General features: G+C 52.4%; 3 protein-coding genes across 3 annotated transcripts; 2 read left to right on the plus strand and 1 right to left on the minus strand.

The window, feature by feature from the left end:
- Positions 1 to 680: 680 nt before the first annotated feature.
- CGCS363_v006048 (putative MFS-type transporter) lies at positions 681 to 2,483 on the plus strand (the record flags this gene model as incomplete). The annotated part of the gene is made up of 5 exons (XM_036637897.1): positions 681 to 899; positions 947 to 1,050; positions 1,111 to 1,458; positions 1,508 to 1,648; positions 1,700 to 2,483. 5 exons carry the CDS (start codon positions 681 to 683, stop codon positions 2,481 to 2,483), a joined length of 1,596 nt encoding a protein of 531 aa, XP_036496544.1.
- Positions 2,484 to 7,450: 4,967 nt separating this feature from the next.
- Positions 7,451 to 9,212, minus strand: VCX1-3 (Vacuolar calcium ion transporter; the record flags this gene model as incomplete). Its single annotated transcript, XM_036637898.1, has 4 exons — positions 7,451 to 7,487; positions 7,538 to 8,631; positions 8,682 to 8,877; positions 8,986 to 9,212. The coding sequence occupies 4 exons, from the start codon at positions 9,210 to 9,212 to the stop codon at positions 7,451 to 7,453; spliced, it is 1,554 nt and encodes a 517-aa protein (XP_036496545.1).
- A 1,881-nt stretch (positions 9,213 to 11,093) lies between these two features.
- Positions 11,094 to 12,572, plus strand: BGL1B-2 (Beta-glucosidase 1B; the record flags this gene model as incomplete). Its single annotated transcript, XM_036637899.1, has 1 exon — positions 11,094 to 12,572. The coding sequence occupies one exon, from the start codon at positions 11,094 to 11,096 to the stop codon at positions 12,570 to 12,572; it is 1,479 nt and encodes a 492-aa protein (XP_036496402.1).
- Positions 12,573 to 12,979: the final 407 nt, after the last annotated feature.

Below are 12,979 nucleotides of genomic sequence, written 5' to 3' on the forward strand. Positions count from 1 at the left end.
GTGCTCCAATGATCCTCTTGACGACTGTATGAAGAGTAGGAAAGGAAATATACATGAGCAAACGGACATCTTGCGCGTCGCGGAGTTTTACTGTTGGATGTTTTGACTATCACAACGAATTCCACAATGAGGATGCTAATTACGCGTTGATGATTGTTTCGTCCGCGAGAAGTAGACAGGCACCGATCGACTGCGACGATAACTGGGCAGAATTACAGCAAGTTCTGTCATCCTACCACCCTGGGACGCAGCATGCTCGTATTGGGCACCGCCGGTGTGGCTGCATGTATTGTTGGGATATCTGCCCCGCTTCCCCGCCTCATAGTCAACATCCAGTTCGTTGGTGTATCGGCAACTTTAACCCATTTGGGACGTCCTTTCAGTATATCCAATAAAACGTTGTGGTCCAAATGCAGCATTCCTGTGCCATAGGCTTCCACTACCTCATACAGATAGACAAGCCTCGTCTTAGGTCATTTTTGAATTATTCGAATTGGTCATTAGACTGACCATAATCAAAACTTCTGGTCCTTAATTCCTAGGTTGGAGTAAGGAATGAAGTAAAAAGCCCAGCAACAGTCCAAGACGGCGAAGGGAGCACCGCACCTGCGTATTTCGCCTTCATACCTCGTTGCTCCTTAGAAACACTACACTAAATGAGTCCAGGCATCTGTCAAGCTATGCAATCAACAACAATCCTACCACGCGTCTCTCAGGAACAGGATACGAAAGATGCATCTCGCGACGTCGAGGCCTCCGTTATCGACCGCGTGGCCACGGCCACATCACAGGTTCCTCCCGTAGAGAGAGCCACTTTTGAGATCGATACGGCACCGCAACCTAGCAAATCTTCACAAATTGTCATCACATGTCTGGTGATACTCTGCAACTTGACACAAGTGAGGCTGCCCTCCGCCGTGCTTGACAATCGCTGACGATTGTCCAGTTTATCTCCATGTTCTCTACCGTTGCAGGTGGATTACAATTCAGCGCTGAGCTCGGTCGAGAGTTTGGACCTGGGCAGGCTAACTGGATGGGGGCGGCATACTCGTTCGTCTTGCCTCCTAAACGCCCGAATAATATGCATTGAGCTGACAGACTTGTGTTTAGACTGACCCAAAGCGCTTTCGTCCTAATAAGTGGCCGACTTGGGGCCATTTATGGTCACCAGAACATGCTATTTCTCGGTGGTGGAATCATCGTCGTTTTTTCCCTAGGAAACGCCTTTTGCAAGACTTACGAGTCATTTGTGGCTATGAGGGCCATGACCGGAATCGGCGGAGGTATCATCATGCCGAACGCGGTCGCAGTCCTCACGATCATGATTCCGCCGGGACAGAGCCGAAACGTCACGCTTGCCGCTTTTGCAGCTTCACCACCATGCGGCGCACTCGTTGGAGCTCTGTTAGCAGGTGTGTTTCTAGAGTACACCGAATGGAAATGGTTTTTCATAGTGATGTAAGTTCTCTGACCCATGGGTGGACAGGATCAATCTGACAAAGAACAGCGCTATCTTGGGAACCGTTATGTTTGGATCCCTGTTTCTTGTGCTTCCACATGACGAGCCTGTGGATAAGGGGGGCAGTATCGACTATCTAGGTATCGTATTCGGTCTTGGTGGCCTGCTGCTATTCAACTTCGCTTGGAAGTAAGTTTGATAACTAAGCTCTCTCAAAAGCGCCTTCTAACAACTACTCAGCCAGTTACCATCCATTGGGTGGGATTCTCCGTCCGTCATCTCCACCCTCATCGTGTCCCTTCTCCTATTTACAGCTTTCATGGTTTGGGAAAGCAAGTTTGCCAAGGATCCCATCATGCCCCTGACAGTCTTCGCCGCCCCGACATTTACGGCCCTCATCTTCGTGGCATTGCTCACTTACATGTCCGTTGGCATCAGCCTGTGGTACATGGTCGCCTGGCAACAACTCCTACGAAACTGGACGGTCCTTCATGTGGCCATAGGATGGATCCCCTACGCTGTAGGCGCCTCAATGTCAGTTGGACTGGCGGCGTGGTTGATCCCCCGCATCGAAGCGCAGAGCATCATGGCAATCGGGATCTTGGCTTCCATCGTGTCATGCTTGCTGCTGGCAACAATGCCGGAGCAGCAAATCTACTGGGCACAGACCTTTCCCTCCATCTTCATCGGATCTCTCTGTCCTGATTTCGTTTATGTGGCTGCACAGATCATAGCCAGTAACAGCGTTGGAAAGCGAGAGCAGGGCGTTGCCGGAAGCTTGATCGGTACGCTAAATCTTTATGGAAACAGTCTAGGCCTCGGCTTTGCTGGAACCATTGAGTCGCAACTTATCAAGAATGGCGCAAGTCAAGTCACGAGCTTTCGCGCCGCCTTGTACTTTGCTATGGCTCTGTCTGCGGCGGCATTGGTATTGGACTTTGGCTTTGTGAGGATGCCCAAAGATGATCGGAAGGGGTGGGAGCAGGAAAACTCGCGGAGAGACGAAGACTTGCAAGACCCATGAAAGCCTTAACATTTAGGTTGACTCTCGTGAATCTTCAACGCATTCCAGGACAGGTGCCAGTGGGGAGTCATTCCATATTGTCAGGTAGTCAGCCATGTGGGTCAATTGCGAGAAATGAATCCCCCGCAGTCATGGGTTTGCATCGCAGGGCCTCAGCGGTTTGAGTTCTGAAGCGCCTTTCAAGGGCAGATTACTAGCTAGACCATATTCTAGAGTATGTACAGGCTTGGTCTTGGTATCATTTGTATAGTTCGAAGCCACCACGTGTGGCTATAAAAAGTGTGGTAATCAAGCATAAATATGCGAGTTTCTGATGTGCGTTAGTTGTGTTCAACAAGTAGTAGGGCAGAGGTCGTGACTTACAACCCCACTTGACGCAGCAGTAGCTGGTGCCTCCAGTGTGCTGAGAGCAAGTGTAACCAGCAAGGCATCCCTGGAAGGCGCAAGTGAACCTGGAGCTGTAGCAAGCACCAATGTCCTTGACCTCGGCGCGTCCCTCCAACTGCTCAATCTCGGTGGGAGCAGCGGTCGCGGTGGCGGACAGGAGTCCGAGGGCGAGGACGACGAGCTGAGTTGGCTGGAAAAGCATTTTGATATTGAAGTTGAAGGAGTGTCTAGAAGTTGGAAGTGTTTGAGTGTTTGAAGGTGATAGTGAGCAAGTTCATTGTCAATTGGTCGCGCTTCTGGTCCGTATTAATACTTTCAGATGAACCATGGTCTGCAATGCTGTTTTGTCTGTTGAGCTTTGCGTGGAGTCCGGGGAAGACGACTCTGGAGTATTGGGATCAACATCTGCTCCGCTGCAGATGTCTTGGCTCCTTTGGCTGATACGGGGCGCAAGTCATCTGTGGATCAGATTTGGCGATGTCTTCACTGAAGCGTTGACTCGTATTGACAACAGCAACATAGCGAGTCATTGTGATTGAGCAAGTTGCAGAATGGTCGTCAGGTTTAGGCGGAGACATCCAGATTTGCAGATCGCAGCCTAGTCTGAAAGGCGTCAATAGGGCGCTGTTACACAAACGTCACTGCAAGCATGCAGTCGTAAAAGCCGCGTATAGAATGTAGAAGTTTCGAAAGCTGCTCGTCTAAAGTTGCACCAACAACGTAGTGGATTAGAATTCTCGTCTCGAGTTTAGTGGAATGCTTGTATCACGGGTCGGGAAACCTTAAATGGCTTGTCTGATCCATTTAAAGGCAATTAAGAAGAAAGTCTAAAATTGGTAGCGAAATCAGTTTGGTCGGGCGAGTCAGCGTGGTTAAGCTAGGTTCCCCAGCATTTTCGACCGCAACGTCGGGTTGTGGCGTGACGATCATTTGAGCCGCGGGACCGCCTCAAGTTTTCGGATTTACAAAGGCCGAGCCCGGGGGATTAAGACTTTCTCCCCGGGCTCGCTGACATCCGCAATAAGTTCGGGAGATGAAGGATTTCTTGATTATCATCAACTCCGACTCTGTCTGGTTGTCGCTCTGTGTGTTGTGCGAATCAAAACTCCCAAGCCGGCCAGTTGCTTGTGGGTTCCGCAAGTGGAGGAGTCCGCGGCCAGACCTCCTTTCCTCCAATGAACACGCGTTCGATATCCTCAACCCCAGACGAGAAAAAAAAGGCCGATACGGGATCCCCTAGATGACCCATATGAGGAGGGTTAAGGAGAACGATGTCCGTCAGCTTGCCGACCTCAAGGCTTCCGACTTTACCAACCACACCCAAAACATCCGCAGCACCCAGCGTGTGCATATGAAAGACGTCCTGAGGAGTCAACGCCGACGGGTCTTCATACTTGCCTCTTACGGAGTACAGGCCCACACGCATGTTCTCGAACGGGTCGCTCCGGTCGCTACTCGCTTCTCCGTCTACACCCATGCCGATCGGGAGATTGTGTCTTCGATATTTGGGAATGTCGGCAATCCCAGACCGGAGGCGCCCGTTGGACATTGGATTCCAGCTCATTATGAGCCCCGCTGAGGCAGCCTCGTCAAGAATGTCGGGTTTGGATGGAGGAAATGGCCTAGGATAAGCTTCGAGTTGACCGCATCAGCATCTCTGAGCCACTCCCAGCGGGATTGTTCCAGATCAACATGGACCGGCCGGGGACTTTCCAAGTAAAGGATCTGCCCTCCTAGGCCCAATTTTCGCATGACTTCAGCTTCCATGCGTGTGTTGATATCCGTATCGTAGTTGATGCCGTGGTGTGCAATCATGGTACCGAGATATTGATCAGAGTGGTTGGAGGTAGACGCCCAGTCTACAAATAGTCGAGCACGCCTCAATGCTAACTCTGGAGTCCATGTTTCCCTGATAGCTCCGATGTTGAACCCATGGAAGAACCGGATACCGGAGTCCAGAGCCCCTTCGAACTGGGCTCGGTCCGTTTGGCCCTCACGGAATCGGGCGGAGAACGTGAAGTTGAAAGCAGTCGTGATTCCCCTTCTGATGTGGTTTCTTGCGCCTTGTATTGTGAGGTCACAAAACTCGGATGCTGGCAACACGCGGACTTCGGAGTAGATACCGTCTCCCCACTCAGCCACCGTGTCAATGGGGGCTTGTCCGGCGAACTTGCTCTGCCATAGATGGCTATGCGCTGAGATGAAGCCTGGAAGCAACCATTTTCCCTCCGCTTCAATCACCACATCGGCATTTTGCAATCTCGTCGCGGTTCTCGAGGCCGACATAGGCAATAGTGCCTTCGCGGGATACTAGCACGTCCGCAGGATAGAGTCCTTGGTCGGGTAGTGGTGACAGGACCTTACCGCCTGTGAAAGCCACCGTATACTGTCTGGCTGTCATGAGTCGCTGCCAATGCGGATCGTTCACTTGATTTGTAAGGTTATGGGTTTGTCGGGGTGGTAAATTGGAGATGGTTGTTACGTGTTCATAGCGGTCGCGAAGTCCTTCCGCTACAGATTAAACAAACCCGACTATGGCCGTGACCTTCAAGGCATCACGAAAACAGGTTGTGGAAGAAAAGGTTGGATTTGAAGTTCTGAGCGTATGAGTCAAGGTGCGATCCGACGCAGTGTGCCATTTAAGCTTTTCCTGATTGGTTGTTCTGCCCGAACGCAACGCATGGCGTTAGTTTGCCGATCAAGGATGTCGCCGGCTATTAGAGCACACCGACATCAATTAGAAAGAGCTAATTTTAACTACGACAAGATGGGCAGCAGGTTCAATCATGGGTATCCAGACATGGATGTTTTATCTGCGCGAAAAGATTGAGATGTATTGAGCTTCATAAACAAGGTTTGTTTTCTTCGTCGAGTATTCTACATAATTTGTATGCTATGCATTACCTACAATCATACTGTTACCTGTTGCATTCATTGAAGCTTCACAAAGCATCTAGATGTGTTTGGCCCACGAGGTAGGTAGGTTTGATTGACTAAAGTAATTTACGAACAGCTTCACGATAGGAACGGATTTGAGGACGAAAATTCCTACTTTGGTCCACCTAGGATATACCCTCACCAGGGGAAATCGATGCCGTTCATGATAGTTTATGATGAGATTTTGGCAGGGCGAATTGGCTAGTCGTCAACCTGGGATTTTCAAACTTCATCGAGGTTACTGGACGTGTAATCAGCGCTATTTTGATCAACTAACACCAGTCCTGCTGGCTCACTTCTGACGTGTTTTATGCTTGTCGCCGACCCATGCCATAGAACAGCAAAAATTCTTATATTACCCAAACTTAAGCTCACATGTCCTTTCATAACTTTCCATTATTAAGGGTATAGCTGAAGCTTTCTTTATATCGGTCCACACACGCCGTGACGATAAGTAAGCTACTTGTATGTACGCCTGCGCCTGACCTTTATAGGCTCATACAACTACGCTCCTCATGCAAAAGGGTTCATTATTCTTACGCAACCAAACAATTCAATCCAAAGTATATTTCAGTGTCGCTTCAGTCGGGGGCCTTGCGGCCCAAAGACCTGCATATCGTAGTCGTCAGTCCTCGTCACAACCCTCTTATGGCATTTCGAGCACGAATAGTGGGTGTACTCGGTATCCCCACATACGCAGAATAAGGAGAGGCAGCATAGTCCTGCGCCACACCTGGGATCATCGGGTTAGTCGTGCCATAGCGTGCGAGGTATCGTCGGGCTAATGCTCACCTTTGCAAGGTGGCGTCTTCTGTATCGACATTTATCACGGTTCTCTCCGTACAGAATGGACAGTCGATCCATTGAGGAGGTGAGTACATCCATTGAGGTGATTCACCGATCATATGCAACGGAGTGACGCTTTGTTCCATTGGAGCCGCCATCGTGTTTGGGTCGCCTTCCTCCTCCTGTCCTTCAGCCAGAAGAGTTGTCGGTGCAGACCTTTTGTGGCATTAGCTATTGAACAAGGCTGCGAAATTAGGACTGGCAAGAAATGTACTGGGAGCTTTCCAGGCTGGCGACGGGCACCGGGCTTGTGGGTCGTGTTGTGGCGATGATCGGGTCCCGAACGTGGACTAGCGGCGGTTGCTGGCAGGTAGCGGCGGCGGGAGACTCCGCCGTAAGTGACTGCGGTTGCGTCATTGTGTATATGCGTGCTGGGTGATTTGGCACAAAGGCTAGCGAGCGCAATCGAGCGAGGGGCCAGGCTTTAAGCATCCGCTCGAAGATGAATCAGAAATAGCCAATCATTAAGAGCGTCTCGTTACACAACCCATAAGCCAGGAGAGCAGCTGACCGACCCACCCAGGCATCGGGCGGCTATGAGAGGACATTTGTACTACAGGATGACGGAACAACGAGGACTCACTCGGAAACGGAAGAAGTATGGTGCAAGTCAGCAAGTACGCTGCATATTAGCTGGAAAACCTCGCCCAATCAGTGATACCCAAACTCCACGTACTGCGAGGCTGCTACCAATTACTTGTTGTATTACTTATTATGCTATCTGAAGATAAATCACACATCTAGGAGATCAATGGGCTGTTCAAGCGAGCCAAAGTCGGCATCGCCTGCTTCCATGTCTACCCGTCCAGTTCCGGAGAAAGGTATGCTCCAACTCTGTTCCATTAGCAGGTCATTCAGAATAATTGTCAAGAGTCTAGACGTACCCGATGATAACATAGCAGGCGCACATGAGACCGCCCTTGAGTCCGCTTGTCCGCAGTACGCTATTCCCATCGCTCAGGATCAACAGATTCACCAAGAGTGCTGTACCCATCAGGGCGGCTACCTCAAAGAGGGTGAAACTGAGAGACAGGTCTCGAGAGAGAATCCATCCCGCAAGGACCGTCAAGGGCGCCACACAAAGGGCAATCTGGATTGATGACCCCACGGCGACCGCAATGGCGAGGTCCAGCTTCTCCCTCGATGCCACCGTCACCACGGTGACATACTCGGCGACATTGCCGACAATTGGCAAGATGATGAGGCCGATAACGGATTCGGAGAGGTGTCCCTGGTGGGTTACTTCATCGATCGTGCTGACGAGGAACTCGGCGCACATGGACATCAACCCAGAGCTGATGATGAGAATCATGACGGGAATGAGCCTCTCCATGATCGACTTTGAAGGCTGCATTTGATCGCCGCGAGTGTTGTCTAGACTTGCACGACTACTACGAAGGGCTTGTAGGTTGGCGAGCCCTGACCTGACTAATCTTCGATGTTCGATGCCGGCGGTGGACCCATCTCGGCTGAGGGTTGTCCAGCGAGAGCTACCGGAAAGCGACAGCGACCGACTGTGCGTTCTCGCCAAGGAATGTTGAGAGCTAGGCCGATCGAAGGCATTCCGTGGTTTCCAGGTCTCCCGACCACGGCGCTCTTCTGGTTTGTCATCGTCCGACTCGGATTCAGATGTCTCGTTTCCGTCCAGCTGCGACGAATATCCTGTTGTATTAGGGGCATCCTGACGTTTCTTTGATGTCCCTTCGTCTGCGAAGCGAATTGTTCGATTGGGAGGAACAGCTTCTTGAACCTGATGCCTCGCCTGTTGTGCAGGTATTGACGGAGAGGTGGGGAGGCTTTCCAGGTCGAAAGAGTGTGTCGGGGCTGCGTGGTATGAACGGTTTGCAGAGTGTGTCCTGAACTCGTGAACGAAATAGAGTATGTAAATCAGCAGTACCATCAATGCTGATGCCCGGCTCATCTTCAAGATTGCCCCGCCGGCATCTTCGGTGTCGTTGAAGGTGTGATAGAACGCTGTCTGCCTTGTCTGAGCGATGCCCTCTACTGTAGTACTCAATTTCAACATACCGGGATGAGGAAGACAAACACAGAGACGAACAGCAGACAGCTGAGAAGTTGCGTCTCTGTTGTGTTGAGGACCGGGTCGTCATGCCACAGGCCGTTGACACATAGCGCCATACCGAGAATCGGCAGCAAGTTTACAAGCATCGAACCAAGGATGGACGCTTGCACAACATGAATTTGATTGTGCTTGAGTGCCACACTTGAGCTGTTAGTTCCTGTAACAGCTGTTTCTAGAGTCAAACTCACATGCTGTCAAGAGAATGCACGTTAATACTATGCCGAGGAGCGGGGTTCAAAGGACACTTACAACAAGATCAACTCCACGAGATTTCCCAAGCTGATGTTCAAAAACGCGCCTATCGTATCCCCGGCATCGCTTGCAATTTTCTCAGTCGCACCAGTGAGCAACGCTGACAACGGAATGATCGCGATGCCATTGAAAACAAACACCAAAATCGGGCTGGCATTGGACAGGAACAGCCCAAGACCGACAGGGACGAAGACGAGCAGCACGTTGAGCCAGGACGACAGCATCGTGTGTCTCAAAAGCCCCAAGGTTCCTCTCGCCCTCGAGCGGATGGGCCGCTGCTTTTCGTCCGTTGGCAGGCCGTCTTCGGTTGACTCTGAGTCCGATTGGGGGGCACGGGACACGGACGATTGCGCGTCGAGGCTGCTGGACGGAGAGGCCGGAAAGCATAAACTTTGAATCCGTTGCAGACCATCTGCTCTCGTTAGCACGAGATGATCAGTCGTCGATGGCAAAGAGGCCTGCGTAGTGTTACCTTGGAAGTGATGTTTGAAAAACTCCCGCATGGCCGGTTTTTCAGGTAGCCCGGGTTGAGGATAGCTCGCTCAGGGGCGGTTCGGATCGGTGGGCGCGGGTGGTGGATGTGTCGGCGAATTATCCCTCATGACACAACCATCGTCTGCGTCATCTCTCGATGATTGTCCGAACTGGGTATCCCGCAATGTATTCGGGAGGCCTCCAAGCGAGTTTCTCATTAAAAAAGAGGGTTTTTCTTCAAGACGTATATGAGCGATTTTCAGGATTGGTGAACTCGCCAGGCAGGCAACCGGGGGGTTTTCGCGCCCTTTTAATATTCATTAACTCGACGAGAATGGTCAAACGCCCGCTCTTTCCGCGTCGTGTCTCGGAGATCTTTAGATGAACCATGCTGATGGATCTTTGGCGGTTTGTATACGGCTAACTGAAGTCGTGAGGATTATACGTGGTGAGATGCTTGGCGCGACTTTATGCCCTCTCGTGGTGGTCTAACCGTTTCGGCTCGTGCGGCCGCTCGAGGGGTCATGCACTGAGGTTGGCTGAGCCACCAGATGGACCCTGCTGATCGACTTGTAACATCCCAGCTTGTCATATTGAGAGGTGGATATCGCGGGGTGGACAGCGTTGGCAGACCGAGATGACGAGGCATGTTTTCAAACAACTACCTATGAGGATGGTGCTGCGGTTTTCCTCGGCCAATTTGCCAACGACCAAACGCCCTCCGTTGATTCTTTCTGTCTTGAAGTGCTTTTCTTTGTCCCTAGCGAACTGTTGTTTGCCTGACGTCTCGCATAAGATTCTAGTGAACTTTTGTTTAGAGAAAATGGTTGATGTTGAACACATGTTCAGTCGTGACTGCCCTCCAGCCATCTTGTAGATCAGTGCTCACCTGCTGTCCAGCCAAAGCCCTATGAGGCTCTTGCGGTAAGCTGTTACAACCAACCGAATAGGACAGAGACTAACCCATCATATCAAGACTCCTATTGCAGTATTGAGGCTCAAACACGATGGTTCGGCTCATTACTAAGACCCGTGGTTGAACACACCGACCGGCATCTCTCGCCGAGAAACGACGGCCCGCTCCATGGGTTCGCGGACGCTACAACACCCCCACGCCTGTGAGTTGAGGCCCCAACACACCACCCTCAGCGCTAAGCTTCTGTCTAGTCTGCCTTCATTTATTCATATCTGTCTCAGTGTGAGCCCCAGCCCTAAACCTTCTGAGAGTCTTCAGTCTGTTTGCATCGACTTGAAATGAAATGAGCTACGAAGAAACAATTCCTCTCGGCAAGAATTCAAGTCTTCTTGAGTCTCCCAGGCACGGCGCCGCTACATCATTTGAACATGCTGCATGTAGCTCAGAGAACCCCACTAAAGTGACATTCAGCCGACCATCCGCTCAACAGCCGTCGGGCCAGCTCTGACCGACATGCCCTCTCCACGAATCATCATCATTTCATCCCGACGCAGGAATGCCCCTCCATTGAAATCGCGTCTCTGAAGCTCCAGCTATTAGCACATGATCGTGAGGTGGGGTTGAGTCGTGCATTCGTACATGAGATGCGTTGCACGATGTAGAGAGCGCAGTAAGTTGGCCGTCTTCATCTCATTCACATCATCCACTGACGATCATGGCCACGCAGTTCGAGTTCGACGAGTCCATCAAAGGCGCACTCCCGCCCGACTTCACCTGGGGCTTTGCAACAGCCGCCGCCCAAGTCGAAGGCGCCTGGGACAAAGATGGCAAAGGCGAGTCCATCTGGGACAAGTTCGCCCACACGCCAGGCAAAGTCAAGGACGGCAGCACCGGTGACGACGCCGTGCGCTCCTACGACCTGTACAAGACAGATGTCGCCCTCATGAAGCGCTACGGCGTGAGCGGCTACCGCTTCTCTCTTTCCTGGTCGCGCATCATCCCCCTCGGCGGCAAAGACGACCCCGTCAACGAGGCAGGCATCGCTTACTACAACCGCCTCATCGACGAGCTCCTCGCCAACGGCATCACCCCCTTCGTCACGCTCTTCCACTGGGACACCCCGCAGGCGCTCGAGGACCGCTACGGCGGCATGCTCGACAAGGACCGCTACACACCCGACTTTGTCCGCTACGCCCGCGTCTGTTTCGAGCGCTTCGGCGACCGCGTCAAGAACTGGATCACGTACAACGAGCCTGGCGTGTACACCCTCGCCGGCTACGCGGCGGGCGTGCACGCCCCCGCGCGGTCCAGCTTCCGCGAGCTCAACGACGAGGGCGACTCGAGCACGGAGCCCTTCATCGTCGCCCACACCGAGCTGGTCTCGCACGCGTATGCCGCGGACATGTACAAGAAGGAGTTCCAGCCGTCGCAGCAGGGCACGATCATGATCACGCTGCACGGCAACTGGTCCGAGCCCTGGGACGCGGCGGACCCCCGCGACGTCGAGGCCGCCGAGCGCGCGCGCGAGTTCGAGATTGCGTGGTTCGCGGACCCGCTTTACAAGACGGGCGACTACCCGGCGTCGATGCGGGCGCAGCTCGGGGATAGGCTGCCGCGATTCACGCCGGAGGAGAGCAAGCTCGTGCTGGGCAGCTCCGAGGTGTACGGGATGAACTCGTACTCCGCGTTCTACGTGCGCCACCGCGACGGGCCGGCGGACATCAACGACCACAAGGGCAACATTGAGCAGTTTGACGAGAACAAGCAGGGCGTGCCGCGGGGGCCGATGAGTGACACGTACTGGCTGCGCACGACGCCGTGGGGGTGGGCGAAGTTGCTGCGCTGGATTTGGAACCGATACGGCGTGCCGATCTACATCACCGAGAACGGGACCACGGCGCAAGGCGAGCAGGACTGGAAACCCAAGGGGCCGGACGACGTTCTCGAGGATCCGTTCCGGATTGACTTCTTCAAAAGCTATTTGACGGAAGTAGCCAAGGCCTCGCAGGAGGGCGTGGTGATTAAGTCTTACTTTGGGTGGACTTTTACGGATAATTGGGAGTGGGCGGCTGGGTTCTCGGACAGGTTCGGTGCGACGTGGATTGACTTTGAGAGTCCCGAGAAGACGCGGTATCCCAAGCGGTCTGCGTTGTTCTTGGGCGAGTTCTTCAGGCACTTGATTCGCAGTGAGTAGTTCAGTAACTCGAATGACAGTCTGCTTGAAGTGATGGACGCCAGTAATTGTGAAGTCGATGGTCATGAGTTTCTCCAAAAGCTCAAGGGCAGAACCAAGTAAAGAGAACAAAAAATGAAGCGTTGCAGGCCAAAACGAGCAAAAGATTGAGATCCTTGCCTCGAGGGCGAATCGAACGCCCGATCTTCTCATTACGAGTGAGACGCTTTACCACTGAGCCACCAAGGCATTAGGAGATCCATGTCATTTTGCTCACTTCATCGGCTCTTGTAGCTGAGCTCATGGGCTTCTCGTGCGAAGCATCATTTCGCAAAGTGTCGCATACAGCGATTTCGTTGGTGTTGTTTCTGTGAGCGAGCGATAGAATTTGACATAGTTTTTTTGTGCTGAATGCAAAGTGCGGCTAA

The sequence above is a fragment of the Colletotrichum siamense genome (genome assembly GCF_013390195.1).
Source record: "Colletotrichum siamense strain Cg363 chromosome Unknown KSG_Cg363_contig04, whole genome shotgun sequence".
NCBI classification, from domain to species: Eukaryota; Fungi; Ascomycota; class Sordariomycetes; order Glomerellales; family Glomerellaceae; genus Colletotrichum; species Colletotrichum siamense.